The sequence below is a fragment of the Stomoxys calcitrans genome, chromosome 1, assembly GCF_963082655.1.
Source record: "Stomoxys calcitrans chromosome 1, idStoCalc2.1, whole genome shotgun sequence".
Classification (NCBI taxonomy): domain Eukaryota; kingdom Metazoa; phylum Arthropoda; class Insecta; order Diptera; family Muscidae; genus Stomoxys; species Stomoxys calcitrans.
The window spans coordinates 207,050,559-207,071,840 of record NC_081552.1 but is presented as its reverse complement, the minus strand read 5'-3'; the positions used below and the strand labels follow the sequence as shown (position 1 = coordinate 207,071,840).

The window sequence follows — 21,282 nt, the reverse complement described above, 5'->3', positions numbered from 1 at the left end:
AAGTCAAAAAATCTGCACCTCATTTGTAAATATTTTATTAACACCTTCTTCTATACGAGTAGATAATTATTTGTATATAATTTTCATCAGTTCCATTGTTTGTATAGCACCGACAAGCCTGTATTTAATGTCCAGCGACAATGGAAACAAATTAAATAAAACTTACACATTAATGCAAAATAAGTGCTGAGTACACTCTGTTATTATTATAGACAAATGGAAATTAACATCCAATATTCGTTCTATTAGAAATAGTCATGATCGACGCTCTCATTTGATTCGGAAATTAACAAAATGTGGAAGGGAAAACTGAAGCTACAGTTATGGAAAAAATGCCTAAGGTTCAAAGCCACAGTCATGGAAAAATTGACTGCTGTTTATTTGGAGTTAATTTCTCATTTTAGCATTCAGCAGTATTTTTGCTGTTATAGCAAAAAGTTTTCCATTTTGAAACAACAAATGTCTGTTATTTGCCGAAAATGTCTGCTGGTCTAGAAATTTTGCTAATTTTTTGAAAAAGGGGTAACCACTTATGAAATGGGTGCTTTCGATGCCTGGAATCTAAATCAGAATACAGAATCTTAAATGTGATTACAGAATTGGAGATATTTTAAATTTAAAATAAAAGCCAAATTAAAAAGAAAAATCCCCTCTCTGGAAAGGCCCACTGTGCAAATACTGGGTGAATACCTCTATCAAAGCGGATTGGGACGGCTGACAGCAATTCTCGTTTGGTGAGCTAGCACCTACTTCGCAACAGTCGCTTCTTTTATATATCCCGCATACATCCTATGCGGTCGAATTTTGCGTGATGGGATTCGTTACTCCGATCCTGCTGATTTTTTTTTCAATCAACCAACACGCCGGGGGATGTTCCCTGTATATGCAGTGCATTGGATAGTTAAGAATCGGAGAGGGTAAAGAGGGAATAGTGTTTACTGACAAATTGCAAATTTTTTCCAATGAACATTCCACTAAGGAACAGGGACAAACTTCTCACATATCAATGAGTGCAGTCCAATTCAAGTTAAAGCTCAATGATAAGGGACCTCCTATTTATAACCGAGTCCGAACGGCGTGTCGCAGTGCGACACCTCTTTGGAGAGAAGTTTTACATAGCATAGTACTTCACAAATGTTGCCAGCATTGGGAGGGGGAAACCACCGCTGAAAATTTTTTCTGATGGTTCCGCCAGGATACGAACCCAGCCGTTCAGCGTCATAGGCGGACATGCTAACCTCTGCGCTACGGTGGCCTCTTATGGCAATTATATCCGATTCATATCGTACTCTCCTTGGCACTTACACTGAAATCCTATAAAAAAAATGCGCTCATAAATAAGTCAAATCGTGAGATCGGTCTATATGGGGTCTATATCATGAAATAGTCCACTATAGCCCATCCTCCAACTTAACCAGCCTTTGGTGAAGAAACATATCTGTGCCAAGTTTCAGCCCAAAATCTTAATTTTTAAGGACTGATGATATAGTCCACTATAGCCCATCTTCCAACTTAACCTGCCGGTGGTGAAAAAAAATATCTGTGCCAAGTTTCAGCCCAATTACCGCGGGCAGACATGACTGCATCGTCTTAGTTTTTATACCCCCCCACAATAGGATGGGGTATACTAATCTAGTCATTCCGTTTGTAACACCTCAAAATATTGACCAAGAACCCCATAAAGTGTATACATTCTTAATCGTCTCGATATTCTGAGTCGATTTAGCAATGTCCGTCTGTCTGTCAAAATCACGATAGCGGTCGAACCCGTAGAGCTAGCCGCTTGAAATTTTACACAGATACTTAATATTAATGTAGGTCGAAGAGGATTGCAAATCGACCATATCGGTTCAAATTTGGATATAGCTCCCAAATAAACTGATCTCCCGATTTGACTTCTTGAGCCCTTACAAGCCGCAATTTTTGTCCGATTTGGCTGAAATTTTGCATGTAGTGTTTTGTTATGACTTCCAACTACTGTGCCTAGTACAGTCCAAATCGGTCTTAAACCTGATATAGCTCCCATATAAACCGGTCTCCCTATTTGACTCCTTGAGCCCTTACAAGCCGCAATTTTTGTCAGATTTGGCTGAAATTTTGCATGTGGTGTTCCATTATGACTTGCAACAGTTTTTCCAAGTACGGTTCGAATCGGTCTATAACCTAATATAGCCCCCATATAAACCTATCCCCTGATTTGACTTCTTGAGCCCTTACAAGCCGCAATTTTTGTCCGATTTGGCTGAAATTTTGCATGTAGTGTTTTGTTATGACTTCCAACAACTGTGCCTAGTACGGTCCAAATCGGTCTAAAACCTGATATAGCTCCCATATAAACCGATCTACCGATTTGACTTCTTGAGCCCTCACAAGTTGAATTTTTGTCCGATTTGGCTGACATTTTGCATGTGGTGTTCTGTTATGACTTCCAGTAACTGTGACTAGTACGGTCCAAAACGGTCTAAAACCTGATATAGCTCCCATATAAACCGATCTCCTGATTTGACTTCTTGAGCCCTTACAAGCCGCAATTTTTGTCCGATTTGGCTGAAATTTTGCATGTGGTGTTCCATTATGACTTGCAACAGTTTTTCCAAGTACGGTTCGAATCGGTCTATAACCTAATATAGCCCCCATATAAACCTATCCCCTGATTTGACTTCTTGAGCCCTTACAAGCCGCAATTTTTGTCCGATTTGGCTGAAATTTTGCATGTAGTGTTTTGTTATGACTTCCAACAACTGTGCCTAGTACGGTCCAAATCGGTCCATAACCTGATATAGCCCCCATATAAACCGATCTCCCGATTTGACTTCTTGAGCCCTCACAAGTTGAATTTTTGTCCGATTTGACTGAAATTTTGCAGGTGGTGTTCTGTTATGACTTCCAGTAACTGTGACTAGTACGGTCCAAAACGGTCTATAACCTGATTTTGTTGTTGTTGCAGCCCTTGCCGATGAAGGAATTCATCGGGTCAATCCGGTACATACAACCGGCTGCTATGGGATTGCCTATAACCTGATATAGCTCCCATACAAACCTATCCCCCGATTTGACTTATTGAGCCCTTACAAGCCGCAATTTTCGTCCTATTTGACTGAAATTTTGCAAGCGGTGTTCTGTTATGACTTCCAACATCTGTGCCAAATACGGTCCAAATCAGTCTATAACCTGATATAGCTCCCATGTAAACCGGTCTCTCGATCATCCTTGTTCGGTTCCTAGAGCTTTAATTTTTGCTGGTTTAACAGAAGTTTGGTATGTGGAATAAAATAATGCCCTTGTTATTTTTAATCCAACCAAATGTTAAGAAACTCTTGGCAAATGAAACAACCAAACCATAGACAATTGCTTGTCTGTCATATGAAGTGAAGCTTAAAAATTGCCAAAAATTCAGTTCAATTTGTAATGTTTCTTAGTTAAAAAGTAATACAAATAAAAATGTTTTTAAATGCTCAACATACCTGGGACGATTCTGCATAAAGTGTTGACCGCCAAATATGACCAGCATATAGATGCCACAATAGTAGAAGACCCATGTCCAGTTTTCCACCATCCATTTACGTGTGCGCTGGTGTATGAAATCATTTTCAAAATCGAAAATATACGAATAGTTGGGTGTGACACTGATGTCCATGTTGATCATATTTGTTTTGTGTTGTGTTTTGGCGTGGCGTGTCTAAGGTGACTTTATTTCAAACTTAACTTTATGGTTAATTACTTTTCTACTTGTTTAAGACCTAATAACTATTTAATTGAACTTGAACTTTTTTTTATTGATTTTGTGGTTGTTAATCTTAAGATATCTATGGACTAAAATGACTTTTTTGGTTTCTGTTCTTTTGTGTTTTCTTTCAGTGTATTATTTTTGTTTCACTATCACTCGGAGGTAGAAACGACCGTTTTCCTCTGTGGCTGATGGGATTCACAAAAATCAAATTTTTGCGTTTGTGACAAAAAGTGAAAGAACTCTGTAAAAGAACAAAAAAATACATTATTTAATATAAGTTTATTGTAATTAGTGGCAATTGTTGTGAGTTGAGTGTTTGTGTATTACTATGGATATTGTCAATATAATCTATGTAAATAGTACTTTTTTGTTGTGCATAATAGTTTTTGTAGAAAAGTGCAAATCAACCCTAAGTGTAAAGCAAACGGTTTTTCTGTTAATGAATTATTTAAATTGTTTAAAATGCCCAAGCACGACAAGGCTTAGCCCTCCATATATGCACGCATATTAGATGAGTCTTGTTCTTGTTCTAACCTTTGAATACACATTTGTTAGGAATTAATTTGAGTTTCGTGAAAAATGTCAAGACCTGTATATACTCTATGCTTTTGACTTTCAGCGATAAGACAACATTGCACAAAGTTTTCTGTCACGGCTTTCAACAACTGCGCCATGTACGGTCCAAATCGGTGTATAACCTGATGAAGCTCCCATATGAACCAATCTTCCGATTTGACATCTTGAGGCCCTAGAATCCGCAATAGTAGTCCCATTTAGATACAATTTTGCACCTAGTGTTCTGTTAAGACTCCAAACAACTGTGCAGAGTACGATCCAAGTAGGTTCATAACCTGATATAGCACCCATATAAATCGATCTCGTGATAAGGGCTGATTGGGTTTTGTGAAAAATGTCAAGACCTGCATATACAATTTTGCACCTAGTGTTCTTTTAAGACTCCAAACATCTATGCCGAGTACTATCCAAGTAGGTTCATAACCTGATATGGCTCCCATATAAATCGATCTCCTGATTAGTCTTCTATGGCCCCTGGAAGCATCAGTTTTTGTTTTATGACTTCCAACATCCATGGTTTGTATGGTCCAAATCGGCCTGTAACCTGGTACACCTCGCACAATAACCTACATTCCGATTTGACATCAATGAGTGCAGTCCAATTCAAGTTTAAGCTCACTGATAAGAAGCCTCCCTTTTATAGCCGAGTTCGAACGGCGTGCCGCAGTGCGACACATTTTTGGGGAGAAGTTTTACATAGCATAGTCCCTCACAAATATTGCCAGCATTATGAGGGGAAATCCACTGCTGAAAATTTTTTCTGATGGTCTCGCCAGGATTCGAACCCAGGCGTTCAACGTCATAGGCGGACATGCTAACCTCTGCCTCATGCTATGGCAATTATATCCGATTCATATCGTACTCCCCTTGGCACCCACACTGAAATCCGATAAAAAATGCGCCCATAAGTCAAATCGGGAGATCGGTCTATATGGGGTCTATACCAAGATATAGTCCACTTTAGCCCATCTGCCAACTTAACCTGCCTGTGGTAAAAACAAATATAGTGATAGCTCCCATACAAATCGATCTCCCGATTAGTCTTCTATGGCCCCTGGAAGCGTCAGTTTTTGTTTTATGACTTCCAACATCCATGGTTTGTATGGTCCAAATCGGCCTATAACCTGGTACAACTCGCACAACAACCTACATTCCGATTTAGCATCTGAGGCCCCTGGAAGCCGCAATTGTCCGATATGGCTGAAATTTTGCACATAGTGTTCTGTTATACTGGACTGTACAACCGTGCTGGATACAGTCCAAATTGTTCTATAAACTTAAATAGCTCCCATATAAACCGACTTCCCGATTTAACTTTTTTGCACCTAGAAACTGCAATTGTTGTCCGGTTTGGCATGTAATGCTTTATTATGGCTTTCAAGATCCAGAGTAAATATAGTCCAAATCAGTATGTAACCTGATATGGCTCCCATAAAGGCCAATCTCTCGATTAGCTTCCTGCAGCCCCTACAAGTTTCAGTTTTTTGCCGATTTGCCAAAAGAATTACGCTCTCCAGAGGCTCAAGAGGTTAAATCGGGAGACCAGTTAATATGGGAGCTATATCAGTTTATGAACCGATTCTGACCAAATATGACATAGAAACAGTCACTGTGCCCAATTTCAACCAAATCGGATAGAAATTACGGCCTCTAGGGGGCCAAGAAGTTTAATCAGGAGATCGGTTTATATGGAAGATATATCAGGTTATAGACCGATTTGGAGCTAACTTAGCACACCTGTTGAGCCCGGTAGCTCAAGTCCACAGGTTGCGGATAGTGGAATGCTCCATACGGAGTAGTCGCGGACACTCAGCGGTATCGAGCGGAGAGTCTCAGTGAGAGGCCGGGCGGCACCGGCTCTTGCACAAATACTGGGTGCCCATGAGGCTCGATATGACAAGGCGGGTTATTGGCGCCTTTAAATAACCAATGGCCAACCTGTTCCCACGGCGATCGGTTCTTTCGACTGGAGCGAGCTTGCTCATGTACAGGAGCATGACGAGGATCGCCACCTTCACATGCAATTGTGGTTACAACAACAACCTGTTGAATGTCATGGAAAACGTCACAATAAAAAATTGCAGCCAAATCGCATATGAATTAGGGTCTCTAGAGGCTCAAGAAGTAAAAGGTGATTTTTTTGGCTTTTATCTATTTGGCAACACTGGTTTTAACTGTCAAACATCTTCTGTTTGGTCTATAATTTAACCATGAATGGTCTCACAAACGAACAACACTTGCAAAATTATTGAATTTTATTATCAAAATGCGTGCTCTGTTAAGAAAGTTCATCGCGCGCTTCTTCCATTTTACGACGAAGCTCATTTTTGGCTCAATGGGTACGTAAATAAGAAGAATAATCGATTTTGGATTGAAGATGAGCCAGAAGCATTGCAAGAGCAACCAATGCATCCAGAGAAAAGTCACAGTTTGGTGCGGTTTAAGGGCTGGTGGCATCATTGGACCGTACTTCTTCAAAGATAATGCAAATCGTAATGTAACTGTGAATGGCGAGCCCTACCGAGAGACGATATCCAACTTTAACAATGGACTGATTGAGAGGCGAGTTCGGTGAACATTTTATTTCACGTTCGGGACCAGTCAATTGGCCGCCTATATCGTGCGATTTAGACTATTTTTTGTGGGGCTATGTAAAAGCCCCGGCCGATACGGGATAACTATGAGCCCCACACAGGCTGGAACTTTGAGCGTCGACTTGTGTGGTGTCCATCGTTATCACGGGAAGCTTAGGTGAAAGCTACCGGGTGTGTCCACAGGTTGCGGATGGTGGAAAGTTCCGTTTTCATGCGAAGTAGCTGCAAATGCTGCCGCTGGCAGTCAGGAAAGGAAAGTCTCAGCGAGGAGTCAGGTGGCACTGGCTCTTAATTAAATACTGAGTGCGCCAAGGCGAGTTATTGGCGCCTTCAAATAACCAATGGCCAACATCAGCGTCTGTTCCCAGGTAAGGGGCGGCTGGAGGCGAGCATCGGATATTGGAGCAAGCGGCTCGCCACAACGAGGCATACATGTGGAATCCCACAAAACCCATGCGTTTGGGGCGCTGGGCCAGTAATCCGCCCCCGGAAAACTATGAGAACCACTATTAAACAAAGGAATAGTAAAATCGGTCCCCCCAACGTTGGGAACCAAAGCAAACGAAAAAGGGACCATAATTTGCGGTTCTGCACCTGGAATGTCTGCAATCTCTATAGAGAAGGTGCAGGCTAGGCACAATCTGCATAAAAGCTAAATTCTTCAACATCAGCCTTATTTGTGACCATGACCCGACGGAAGACAAGGACAAGCAGACCAAGGATATTTTCTACGAGCGCCTAAAGAAAGAATGTGACCGCTGTCCCGCCCATGATATTAAAATCGTTCTGGGATATTTTAATGTGAAGATAGGGAAGGAAGACATCTTAGGTCCAACAGTCGGAAAGTTTAGCTTCCACGAGATAACGTCCGGTAATGGGTTGAGGATCGATTTTGCTGCGGCAAAAACCATGGCAGTTGGCAGCACCAGATTTCAACATAAAAATTTTCACAAATCCACATGGCTGTCACCCAATCACAACACGAGCAACCAAATTAATCATGTTGTGATAGATGGAAGGCATTCATCCAGCGTGTTAGATATACGATCGATCCGTGGAGCGAATATATTGGGTTGCCCAAAAAGTAATTGCGGATTTTTCATATAGTCGGCGTTGACAAATTTTTTCACAGCTTGTGACTCTGTAATTGCATTCTTTCTTCTGTCAGTTATCAGCTGCAACTTTTAGCTTGCTTTCTTTTAAAAAATCCGCAATTACTTTTTGGGCAACCCAATAGATTCAGATCATTACCTTATTGCAACAAATGTTCGCACCTGTTTAAACATGGCGAGGAAAGTACGATCTGACACTGCACAGAAGCTGGACATTGAAAAGCTGCAAACACAACAGATGGCAGCGGCATACTCCACTCGACTGATCCAACTGCTTGATGAAAGCACTCCTTGTTCCGATGATATAATGGCGCAGTGGCAAACTATTGCCCACTCCATGAAAAATGCCGCGAAACCCGTACTTGGCTCCCGGAAGCCTCCTCCAAGACACCCACGGTACGACCAAGAGTCTAGAGATGCCACTGACGCCAAGAAAGCGACATACAGAGCAACCCTGCAATCAGTAGCAACGCGCCAGATGAAGGAGAGGTATCAGGAGAAAAGGAGAGAGGAGAAACGTCTATTCCACATAAAGAAAAAGGAAATGGAATGAAGTGAGTGTGAGCGAATTGAGATGTAGAAGAGTCACAATGAAGTCCGGAAATTCTACCAAAGAATTAAACATCAAACCGATGGCTTTGGTGGAGGCACATCCTCGTGCAGAGACAATGCAACAACATCATGCTGATGATACGGAAAGACCATTTTACCCAACTGCTAGTGTCCGACGTTGGCGACGAAGAGGATACCTTCGAACCAATCCCTGATGATGGTATAGAATGAGGTTCAAGTAGCAATGACCCGACTGAAGAACAACAAGGCAGCAGGAGCCTACGGGTAGCCCGCTAAACTATTTAATACCGTAGGCTACACGTTGATAAGGCGTATACATCAGCTTGTCTGCGCAATCTGGCTAGACGAAAGCATACCCGATTATTGGAACCTATGTCCCGTATACAAGAAAGAAGACAAGACGGAATGTGCCAACTACAGAGGTATAAGTCTCTTCCCCATCGCATACAAGATACTCTCGAGCGTACTGTGGGAAAGATTAAAACCTAAAGTCAATGAGATAATTGGGCCTTATCAATGCGGCTTTAGCTAGGAGGCCACCGTAGCGCAGAGGTTAGCATTTCCGCCAATGACGCTGAACGCCTGGGTTCGAATCCTGGCGAGACTATCAGAAAAACTTTTCAGCGGTGGTTTTTCCCTCCTAATGCTGGCAACATTTGTGAGGTACTATGCCATGTAAAACTTCTTTTCAAAGAGGTGTCGCACTGCGGCACACCGTTCGAACTCGGCTATAAATCGGAAACTTAAATCGGACTGCACTCATTGATATGTGAGAAGTTTGCCCATGTTCCTTAGTGGAATGTTCATGGGCAAAATGTGCATTTGCAATGCGGCTTTAGACCTGGCATATCCACGCTAGATCATATATTCACACTGCGCAACATCCTGGAAAAGATCCGAGAAGAACAAATCAACACCTACCATCTCTTTATTGACTACAAAGCCGCTATCGATACGTTCAAAGGTATTTCAAGCCATGTCTGAGTTTGGTATCCCTGCAAAATTAATAAGACTCTGCAGGATGACACGCGTTTCTAAAAAAGAATAGGAAAAAATCCCTCGGAACCATTTAATACCAAACGAGGTTTCAGACAAGGAGCCAGCTTATCGTGTGATCTCTTCAATATTCTGCTGGAGAAGATTATACGAGGTGCAGATGTGAATAGATATGGCATACTAATCACAAAAGAACGAATGCTACTCGCCTTTGCCGACGACATCGACATCTTAGGTCGGTCACCGGAAGTATTGGGTTGCCCAAAAAGTAATTTCGGATTTTTTAAAAGAAAGTAAATGTATTTTTAATAAAACTTAGAATGAACTTTAATCAAATTTACTTTTTTTACACTTTTTTCTAAAGCAAGCTAAAAGTAACAGCTGATAACTGACAGAAGAAAGAAAGCAATTACAGAGTCACAAGCTGTGAAAAAACTTGTCAACGCCGACTATATGAAAAATCCGCAATTACTTTTTGGGCAACCCAATAGTAACTGCAGCCTTTCAAAGAATCGAAAGAGAGTCAGTCAAAATGGGTCTGGCAGTAAATGGAGATAAGACGAAATGGATGGTATCAACACCCAAAACGCCTTGTACAACCGAGCAGATAAAGAAAATGGAGAAAGTTCGGAACCACAACTTTGAGATAGTCATTAACTTTATCTATCTATCGGCAGCGCCATAACCGAAACGAATGATATTAGTATTGAGATAAAGCGAAGAATAATACTGGCAAACAGATGCTACTTTGGATTAAGTAAGCAGTTTAGAAAGATGGACGAAGATCACACTATACAAGACACTGATACTACCCGTGTTGTTATATGGTGCTGAGGCATGGGTACTTGTGAAAGCAGATGAGGCAGTGCTTGGAGTATTTGAGAGAAAAATTCTTCGTAAATTATATGGACCAGTATGGGCGTCGTATGAATCACGAGCTGTATTACGACGATAGCATAGTTACACGTTTCAAAATGCAACGGCTGCGTTAGCTAGGTCATGTTGTTAGAATGGATGGAGAAGCTCCAGCAAAGAAGTCTGTTGAGGGCAAACACGGTGGTACACGCAAACCGGGACGACCCAATGCTCGAGTCAAGTGGTGGGAAACACCTCAAAACTTGGTGTCAGAGATTTTAGAATCAGTGCAGAGGATCGAGGTGCTTGGAACGCTATTCTACGTTCGGCAAATGTTCTATCATAGCCAATTTAAGTAAAAAGTAAAGTAGGATACATTTTTTGCGTTTTATTTTAGTCCTTCACGGCTTGTGTATCCAGCACTAAATAAAACACAGCAGTTGTATAATAGAAAAGCTACCATAGGTGGGTATAAGATATTACTTAAAAGTAAAAGTATTCAAAACTTGGTTTAAATTTTGTAAGAAAATCGCATGGCGTCAACTGGTTTCAAATAGTGAATATGAGGAACGATAATGAAAAATATGATAAAATTCTCTACTTTTGGTGTTCCATAATATTTTCGAATTATGATGAATCAAAATAACATGTCTGACTGATTAGAATTCATACCCAAAATGACATCATTATTGCCCAACGTGCATTAACAGCAAATGCACGCACGCACACATTATATTGGGTTGCCCAAAAAGTAATTGCGGATTTTTTAAAAGAAAGTAAATGCATTTTTAATAAAACTTAGAATGAACTTTAATCAAATATACTTTTTTTAACACTTTTTTTCTAAAGCAAGCTAAAAGTAACAGCTGATAACTGACAGAAGAAAGAATGCAATTACAGAGTCACAAGCTGTGAAAAAATTTGTCAACGCCGACTATATGAAAAATCCGCAATTACTTTTTGGGCAACCCAATATGTGTACATAGAAGGACAAACCTTATTTCTTTTTGTTATATTTTTCAATTTGAGGAGTTTTGGTTGGAAGTGTGCTATTCCAAGGTTTGTGTATTTTGCGGTGAATGGTACTCACGAAAAAAGTCTCGTGTTATTTCCTCAGAAATAAGATGAGTCCAAAAATATACACAAAAAAAAAAGAAACAACAAATATGAATGAATTGTTCTGTATGAACTAAGACAGCATATACGCTATAAATGACAGAAGAAACGTGAAATTCAGCAATACTATTACGCCGGTCACTGGTGGATGAGATAGATGTTCCCATACTAGTGTCTGTGTGTGTTTGCGAATGTTGGCGTTGTTGGGGCACGAGAGAATTGAAAATAGAAAACAATGTTGCCACTATGTCGCAGTTTACAAAGTGGACAGAGGATTTATTTATGAGAAAAAATGGAGAAAAGTTGTGCGTGATAAATGCAATTAGGTTAGGTTAGTTGGAGTTTCTGGGCATCAACTCTACCGTAAAGAAGTTAATTAATAACTTACTTACAAAAAGATGCATTACGGCAGGCATGGGATCTAAAAAGATGAGTCCGCAGAGGAACTCCTCAAGGAGGTGTACTGTCTCCTCTACTTTAAAATATAGCCATTAACAATGTATTACTGTCTCTGGAAGAAAAAGGCGTAAAAGTGGTCGGGTATGCTGATGACGTGGCAATTGCGGTTAGGGGAAAGTTTCCCAGCACTCTAAGAGATATACATTTGAAAGCTGTACGTGCAACTGCAAAGTGGGCTACCGAAAGTGGTCTGAGAATAAATCCGTGCTTTCAGCAGGAGATACAAGTTACCTACAGTGGAACCTGTCTCCTTCGGTGGAGAGAATGTTCCATTTACAGAGAGCGCAAAATACCTGGATGTTTTGCTGGACAGGAAATTGAACTTCACATCCTACATTTTGGAAAGGGCAAGAAAGGCAACTCTTGCCCTATACACCTGCAAGAGAGCCAAAGTTGGGGGTTTAGACCGCGCGTCATGCATTAAGTAAATACTGCAGTTGTCAGACCTATAATGCTATATAGTGTTGTGGTCTGGTTGACGGCGCTTCAAAAGTCCACCTACTGCTCAATACATAACCGGATCCAAAGGATGGCTTGTTTGTGCATCACAACCGCACGAAGGATGACACCATATGATGCACTGAATTTAATGGTACATCTAATGCCTATGGACATTATGGCTACCCAAATTGCAGCGACCACTGCCGTGAGGTTAAGGGAGCTTTCTCATTGGTCATGTGGCAGCTACGGACATTGTGTCATCCTTGATACAATATTCGATGTTCCAGGCAGTGTGGATGGAGTTTTATTTTATCAAAAAGCGGCTCTGGTACGGTGTAACCTGAGCCGCTTTTTGATAAAAAATTACTGTACCACTATTCCTGATAGAACCGATTGGAACTACGATATCCCTGGTAACAGAAGTTACATAGACTTCTATACGGATGGTTCCAAACTAAACGACCAGGTGGGCTTTGGGGTGTACTCTAAAGATCTAGAACTGGTCATATCGAAGAGGTTACCCGACCACTGCAGTGTGTATCAAGCAGAGATCCTTGCAATTAAGGAAGTTGTAGAATGGCTAAGAAATAATTTCATTACGACGATTGGCATAAATATCTTCTCAGACAGCCATTAAATCCCTGGAGAATGTATTTCTGAACACAAAAACCGCCCTCGACTGTCGCAGATCTCTCAACGAGATGGCTGAGCAGTTAAAAATTCAACTGTTCTGGGTGCCAGGCCACAGAGATATCCCAGGGAATTCTAAGGCAGACGAGCTTGCGAGACTACGCGAACTACCTTACACACTCCAGAGACACTGGAATCTGTGGGTATGCCTCTAGCGACATGTAAGCTAAGTTTTCAGGACCAGGCCCGAAGGACAACGAATGATAGATGGTCGCAAAGAGGGGGCTCTGAGCATTCCAAAACTATGTGGCCTCATCTAGACTTGAAGAGGTCTACTACATTGAACAGACTAGAACAGACGTCTCAGTCGTTGTGTCCGTCATGACAATCTAATCGGAAAGCATGCTGACAGACTGAAGCTTGCAAGCAACGACTTTTGCGGAAGCTGTAGGCACATCGAGGAAGAAGAGACTATAGAACACCTTCTGTGTGTGTGTCCCGCACTAGCAATTAGCAGGAGTTCCACTTTAGGTTCTCATTTCTTTGAGAACCTGTCTGATTTAGATGATGTGAACATTCGCAAGTTATAGGGCTTTTAAAGCGATGTGGATGGTTCATCGGAAGGAACTAGAAGGCATCTTTCTTCTTCTGTTCCTGTGGTATCACAATAGACTATAACGTCTAAGTGAGTCTGATGGCAGACTGTCACTTAAACCTTACCTAACCTAATCTAGTGTAGGTCGGTTGGGATTGTAAATGGGCCATATCGGTCCATGTTTTGATATAGCTGCCATATAAACCGATTTTGGATCTTGACTTCTTAAGCCTCTAGAGGGCGCAATTCTTATCTGATTAGGCTACAATTTGGCTCAAGCAGTCAAGATTCAAGTTGGTTTATATGACAGCTATATCAGGTTATGGAACGAATTGAACCATTCTCGGTAGAGTTGTTGAAAGTCATAACAAAACACCTCATGCATAATTTCAGCCAAATCGGATAATAGCGCCCTCTATTGGCTCAAGAAGTCAAGACCCCAGATCGGTTTATATGACAGCTATATCAGGCTATGGAGTGATTTGAACCTTTCTTAACACAGTTGTTGGAAGTCATAACAAAACATGCCATGCAATTTCTTAACACAGTTGTGGGAAGTCATAACAAAACACGCCATGCAAAATTTCAGCCAATTCGGATAGGAATTGCTCCCTGTAGAGGCTCAAGAAGTCAAGACCCCAGATCGGTTTATATGGCAGTTATACCAGGTTATTGACCGATTTGAACCATACTTAGCACAGCTGTTGAAAGTCGTAACAAAACACAGTTGTTGGAAGTCATAACAAAACACGTCATGCAAAATTTCAGCTAATTCGGATAGGAATTGCTCCCTGTAGAGGCTCAAGAAATCAAGACCCCAGATCGGTTTATATGGCAGCTATACCAGGTTATTGACCGATTTGAACCATACTTAGCACAGCTGTTGAAAGTCGTAACAAAACACCTCATGCAAAATGTCAGCTAAATCGGATAGGAATAGCGCCCTCTAGTGGTCAAGAAGTCAAGACCCCAGATCGGTTAATATGGCAGCTATATCAGGTTATGGACTGATTTGAACAATTCCTATCACACCTGTTGGAAGCCATAATAGAACACCCCATGCAAAATTTCAGCCAAATCGAATAAGAATTGCGCCTTCTAGTGGCTCAAGAAGTCAATATCCAAGATCGGTTTATATGGCAGCTATATCAAAAAAAAAAAAAATGGACCAATATGGCCCATTTACAATCCCAACTGACCTACACTAATAAGAAGTATTTGTGCAAAATTGCAAGCGGCTAGCTTTACTCCTTCGAAAGTTACCGTGCTTTCCACAGACAGACGGACATGGCTAGATCGACTTAGAATGTCATGACGATCAAGAATATATATATTGGGTTGCCCAAAAAGTAATTGCGGATTTTTTAAAAGAAAGTAAATGCATTTTTAATAAAACTTAGAATGTACTTTAATCAAATATACTTTTTTTGCACTTTTTTTCTAAAGCAAGCTAAAAGTAACAGCTGATAACTGACAGAAGAAAGAATGCAATTACAGAGTCACGAGCTGTGAAAAAATTTGTCAACGCCGACTATATGAAAAATCCGCAATTACTTTTTGGGCAACCCAATATTTTATGGAGTATTATACCAATATTTCGAAGAGTTACAAACAGAATGATGAAATTAGTATACCCTTATCCTATGGTGGAGGGTATAAAAACAGTAGACAAGAATGTCTCTACTGTCAGACAAGATGTCTGGCAACGTCAAATTACACTTTCGATTTAAGAAAATAAACATGTGAGACGGCGTCTAAAGAGATTTTGCAAAGAGAGAGAAAATAGCAATAGCATAATACAAGTTTCCTATGAAAAATGAATCAGACCTCTCTTGCTTTCCTTCCCTCTCTCGCTCTCTCTCTCATTCTCATTGCGTTTTGCACGTTTTATACTATTTCTAACGAAATCTGTATTAATAAGCGAATATACATTACATATTAATGAAATTCATAACATGAAGGTATGTGGAGTCAAGACTCAATACTATTTCAAACGATAATCATTTGTAATAACTGTTATGTTGAAATATCAGTTTCAGTTGCGGCATGGAGTGTTTGGTTAGTTTATCTTATAATCATTGAACTCATAATTTAATGTGAATACAAACAAAACAACAAAAACAAGCTGATGGAGATGCTTAATCTATTGTTTGTTGTTTTGTACATGCAAACATCACACATAGTATCTATGTATATGATGATGGTGTTGTGCCTCCCTTTATACATTCACACAGACTTAGAGCATAATTGTAGAAATTTTTTGGTTTTGGCATAAATAACATATCCGGTTTTTACTAAATTAACGACGATTTACCGTCCGCCACACACATTTCACTTCTCGTTTCGTCTCGTCTCTTTCATATGTGTCACATTTTCAGTGGCTGACTTTCGTTGGCTGGCTGGCAGGCAGGCAGGCGGCATTCATTCATTTGTTGGATTTTTGTATTCACTTCATTTAGTCTAAACAAGTTCCTATGTAGGTATATGCATGCATACATGCAAATGTCTGTAAGTACAAATATCCAAACGACAGCTACAGAAACGGTTGCTGTCACCGTTTATTGTTATTGTGGGGTTGCACTTGTTTATTTTTAACCTATATCTGTTGTTATTATTATTGTTATTGCGGCGCTGATTTAAATAAAATTTGCTCAAAATTCCTGTTATTTCTTTTTTGATTAAGTAACTTTTTCTTTAATGGTATTTTGTTTTTTTGTCTGTTACATTTATCCTTGAGATTGCGATTTCATTCAAGTTTAGTTCATCGTTCTTATTTAACTCACAGCGCCCTTCAACACTCTCTTTTCTTTCTCTTTCTTGGCTTCCCTCTTCTCTTCTGCCAATAAGAATTTTCGCTAGAAGCAGCATGAACTGAACGTATTACATCTTTGTGTTACTTTAGCAGTAGGGATGCCAATTCATTCATAAATAAAAGTTTTTAAAACAAGGGATGGAGGTAAGGGATGACTTCCCGCCCCAAACATAAAATCGCTTAATAAAGAAAAATCCAAATGCAATTTTGCTGACATTGGGACAGTGTGTTGTATTTACCCCTTAAAATACGGATCATATTGCTTACAGCTGCAGTAATAACCTGCAAGGGATGACTTTCCGCCCCAACAAAATAAAATTGCTTAAGAAAGAACATTTCGATTTATATAAAATTTATTTATATTGCGTGACTGACTGATTGCCGACTGACTGATCATCGGCCAGCCCAAACGACTAAAGATAGAATCATGAATTTTTGCACGAATTTTGGTCTTGGGTCATAGGCACGGAATAAGGCTGGATTTGGTGATATTCGTTCGTTTCGGTACTTAAAAATAAAAAAAAACGTACGAAATGGTACATATTTGCCCAGTGCGAACGGAAAGAGCTAGAATTATGTTCTTGGGCTCAAATTAAAGAGGGTCTCGAAAAAATAAGGTTTGGCAAAAAATCATACCGGAAGTGGGAGAAATAGTACGTTTAGTACCGAAATTGGTACTATTTAGTACTTTCTTTGTAAATTGAACCAGAGCTCTGAATTTTGAATCTTTGATACACTATGGCAACCCCAATTGGGTGAATAAGAGTTTTTGGAATTTTTTTTGAGGGCGGATGGATAAAGGTATAATTTTAAAATTTAACATAAAAGACATCTGGAGAAAAAGGATGAGGAAATATAATGGAAATGGAAAAACAGTACTGGTAACGGGAGAAAACGTACGTTTAGTACCGCAATTCTGAAAATTGGCATGTGTGTAAAATATATGATGGGTGACTAAATGATTTATTTAAAATTCGTACATTTTGGTGCCAAAATTGTTACCATTTGGTATTTTCTTTACAGATGGAGCTAGAGGTCTGAAATTTGGCATGCAGGTACAACTTAGAAATATATGATGGACGACTAAATAATTTTTGCACAGTTCGAACATTTTGGTAAAAAAAATAGTGCCGAAATTGGTACGCTTCAAATTTCAGCTAAATAATTGAGGCTCAAGAAGTCAAATCGGGCGATCGCTTTATATGGGAGCTGTATCAGTTTATAAACCAATACTTGGCACGCCTGTTGGCAGTAAGAGCAAACCTTAACTTGCAAAATTTGAACTAAATCGGTTAAGAATTGCGGCTCTTGAGGCTTAAGAAGTCAAGATGGCAGCTGTATCAGGTTATAAACTGATTTTGCCAATTTCAGTCAAATCGGATAAGAAATGCGCACTCTAGGGTTTCAAGAAGTTTTTATACCCTACACAACCACTGTGGTGCAGGAATCTATAAGTTTGTGCTTTTGTTTTGCAACGCTTAGAAGGAAAAGAGCTAGACCCACCCATTGATAAGTATACCGATCGACGCAAAATCACTTTCTGATTCGATTTAGCCATGTCCGTCTGTGAGTCCATGTATGCTTGTAATCAAGTTACAGGTCATATTTGTTGTCCAATCGTCACGAAAATTTGGACATGCCACTTTTTTGGCGCAAGGACGAAAGCTATTGGCTAATTTTGTAAAAATCGGTCCAGATTTAGATATAGCTCCCATATATATGTATCGCTGGATTTGCACTTTAATGGCTGTAGTAACTACAATTTTCAACGGATCTGCACAAAATTTGGCACGGATCCATCTTAACACATCTGCAAGATTTCATAAAAATCGGTTCAGATTTAGATATAACTCCCATATATATGTATCGCCCGATTTGCACTGAAATGACCGTAGTAACTAAAATTTTCAATCGATCTTCACAAAATTTGACACGGATTGTTCTGTTAATGATCCTAACATAAATTTGGCAGGGATTGTTCTGTTACTGATCTTAACATATCTGCAAGATTTCATAAAAATCGGTTCAGATTTAGATATAACTCCCATATATATGTATCGCCCGATTTGCACTGAAATGACCGTAGTAACTAAAATTTTCAACCGATCTTCACAAAATTTGACACGGATTGTTCTGTTAGTGATCCTAACATAAATTTGGCAGGGATTGTTCTGTTACTGATCTTAACATATCTGCAAGATTTCATAAAAATCGGTTCAGATTTAGATATAGCTCCCATATATATGTATCGCCCGATTTGCACTGAAATGACCGTAGTTACTAAAATTTTCAACCGATCTTCACAAAATTTGACACGGATTGTTCTGTTAGTGATCCTAACATATCTGCAAGACTTAATCAATATCGGTTCAGATTTAGATATAGCTCCGATATATATGTATGAAAAATTTCAACCATATTGGCTAAAAATTTCGCCCTTTAGAAGCCTAATCGGCAGATCAGTTTATATGGCGGCTATATCAGGACATGGAATGATTTAGACCATACCTAACACAGTTGTTGGAAGTCAAAATAAAAAACTATATGCAAAATTTCGGCCAAATCGGATAAGAATTGCGCCCTCTAGAGGCTCAAGAAATCTAATCGGAACAATGATTTATATGGCGGCTATATCAGGATATGGCCTGATAAAGACCATACTTAACACAGTTGTTGGAAGTCAAAATAAAACACTACATGCAAAATTTCGGCCAAATCGGATAAAAATTGCGCCCTCTAGAGGCTCAAGAAGTCTATTCGGGAGATCGGTTTGTATGGCGGCTATATCAGGTTATGGACTGATAAAGACTATATTTGGCAGTTGTTGTAAGTCATACCAGAACACTTCATGCGAAATTTCTGCTAAATCGGATAAGAATTGCGACCTCTATAAGCTCAAGAAGTCAAGAACCAAGATCGGTTTATATGACAGCTATATCCGATTTAGACCATTTACAATCCCAGCCGACCTACACTAATAAGAAGTATTTGTGCAAAATTTCAAGCGCCTAGGTTTACTCCTTCGAAAGTTAGCGAAATTGGTATACCCCCATCCGATGGTGGAGGGCATAAAAATGTGTTGATGAGGATAGATAACGTATCAGTCTTTTTTCCTCTTACTGCGCTAAGAGGACTTATTGAACCCTGTTTCGAAAAAAGCGTTCTCTACACCGTACTTAACATTGTAGTTGTTGGGTATGTAGAGTGCCTTAATAAAGGTGTTGATGAAGATCAATGGCCTATCAGAAATTGCGATCCACCATGCCATTTTTTTTAAACATGTTTTGAAAACAGCACACATTTGCCTAACATTTATAAGTTCTTTACCATGCTATTATTTGAATAGAAAGCATTAAATATATAATCTTGAGCTGCAATATGTTCGAAAAATTGCGAAAAGATTTTAAAGATCAAAAACAGACAAACCAAACGAACCGTCGCGTCGCTGTGCTGTAGGCCGATGTAGCCTAAACACAAAAAGCATTTGCAGTGACATTCAATGAATGGCCAAGTGCTTTGATGATTAGTTTATATTGGAATAGTGGAAAGCAAGGCTTTTCCCCCTCTTAATGCGCTAAGGAGAGTTAGAGGACTGGTTGAGTCCTGTTTCGAAGAAAAGCATGCTATATACACCGTACTCAATAGTCGTTGGGCATGTAGAGCACCTTAATAAAGGTGTTGATAAAGATTCATGGCGTATCAGAAATCGCGATCCACCATGCCAGTTAAAATTTTTTTGAAAACAGCACACACTTGTCTAACTTTTATAAGTTCTTTGCCATGCTATTATTTGAATAGAAAGCATTGAATATGATCTCGAGCTGGAATATGTTCGAAAAATGACGAAAAAATTAGATCCTCAAAAATGTTAACCTATCCTTTTCAAAAGTTAAAAACAAATTTGAAATCTGTTGATATCAGCACATGTATCTCTGGGTGTAAAAATGCTGAGACGACGGCAAGGAAGATAAAACTACATATGGAGCCGCTGCTGAGGCGCACAGGTTTGAATGTCTCTCCGCCACAAGTAATCGGCAGAAATTCCACCAGATGCCGCTAAACCCCTGGTTGCACTTTCCTGCGAAAAGATCGGCAAATAAAAATTTCAGAGGGCCTTAGACCTGTCACAATTTTTTCAGCATTGCCAGAAAGCGCACAACGCAATAACATAACAGGGTAGACAGCAAAGGCCTCAAAATTTATTCTATTAATAATTGTATTGCGTATATTTTAATGCAAATAAAAAGGCTAAATATATGTGAAAATAAAAACATACAAAAAGAAAGTTGAATTTAGCATTTTGAAGAATAAATTTACAGGTTTTTTGAAAATGATTTTACTGTCCCATAAGTGGTGATGCCAGAAACTGGATTATTTACCATTTCATATTATGTATCACACGGCGTGGATATTTACCTTGAAGAAAACTAGTTATAAATGCAATTTTAGAACAATCAAGTTTTAAGTAGGATAGGTCTTATCAGCCCGTACATCCGCCCACAATAGGACGGAGAGTATATTAATCTGGTCAATGCGTTTGTATATTGGGTTGCCCAAAAAGTAATTGGGGATTTTTCATATAGTCGGCGTTGACAAATTTTTTCACAGCTTGTGACTCTGTAATTGCATTCTTTCTTCTGTCAGTTATCAGCTGTTACTTTTAGTTTGATTTAGAAAAAAAGTGTAAAAAAATATATTTGATTAAAGTTCATTCTAAGTTTTATTAAAAATGCATTTACTTTCTTTTAAAAAATCCGCAATTACTTTTTGGGCAACCCAATATTTCAATACAG

General features: G+C 39.5%; 1 protein-coding gene across 1 annotated transcript in view; it reads right to left on the bottom strand.

Moving 5' to 3' along the window:
- The window catches only part of LOC106089835 (elongation of very long chain fatty acids protein 6), a 130,461-nt gene that overhangs the window by 94,620 nt on the left and 14,559 nt on the right, over window positions 1-21,282 (bottom strand). The window contains exon 2 of the mRNA XM_059360442.1: window positions 3,465-3,971. Within this exon, the coding sequence (XP_059216425.1) occupies window positions 3,465-3,646 (182 nt within the window). The 5' untranslated portion in view covers window positions 3,647-3,971. The remainder of the gene's footprint in view (window positions 1-3,464; window positions 3,972-21,282) is intronic.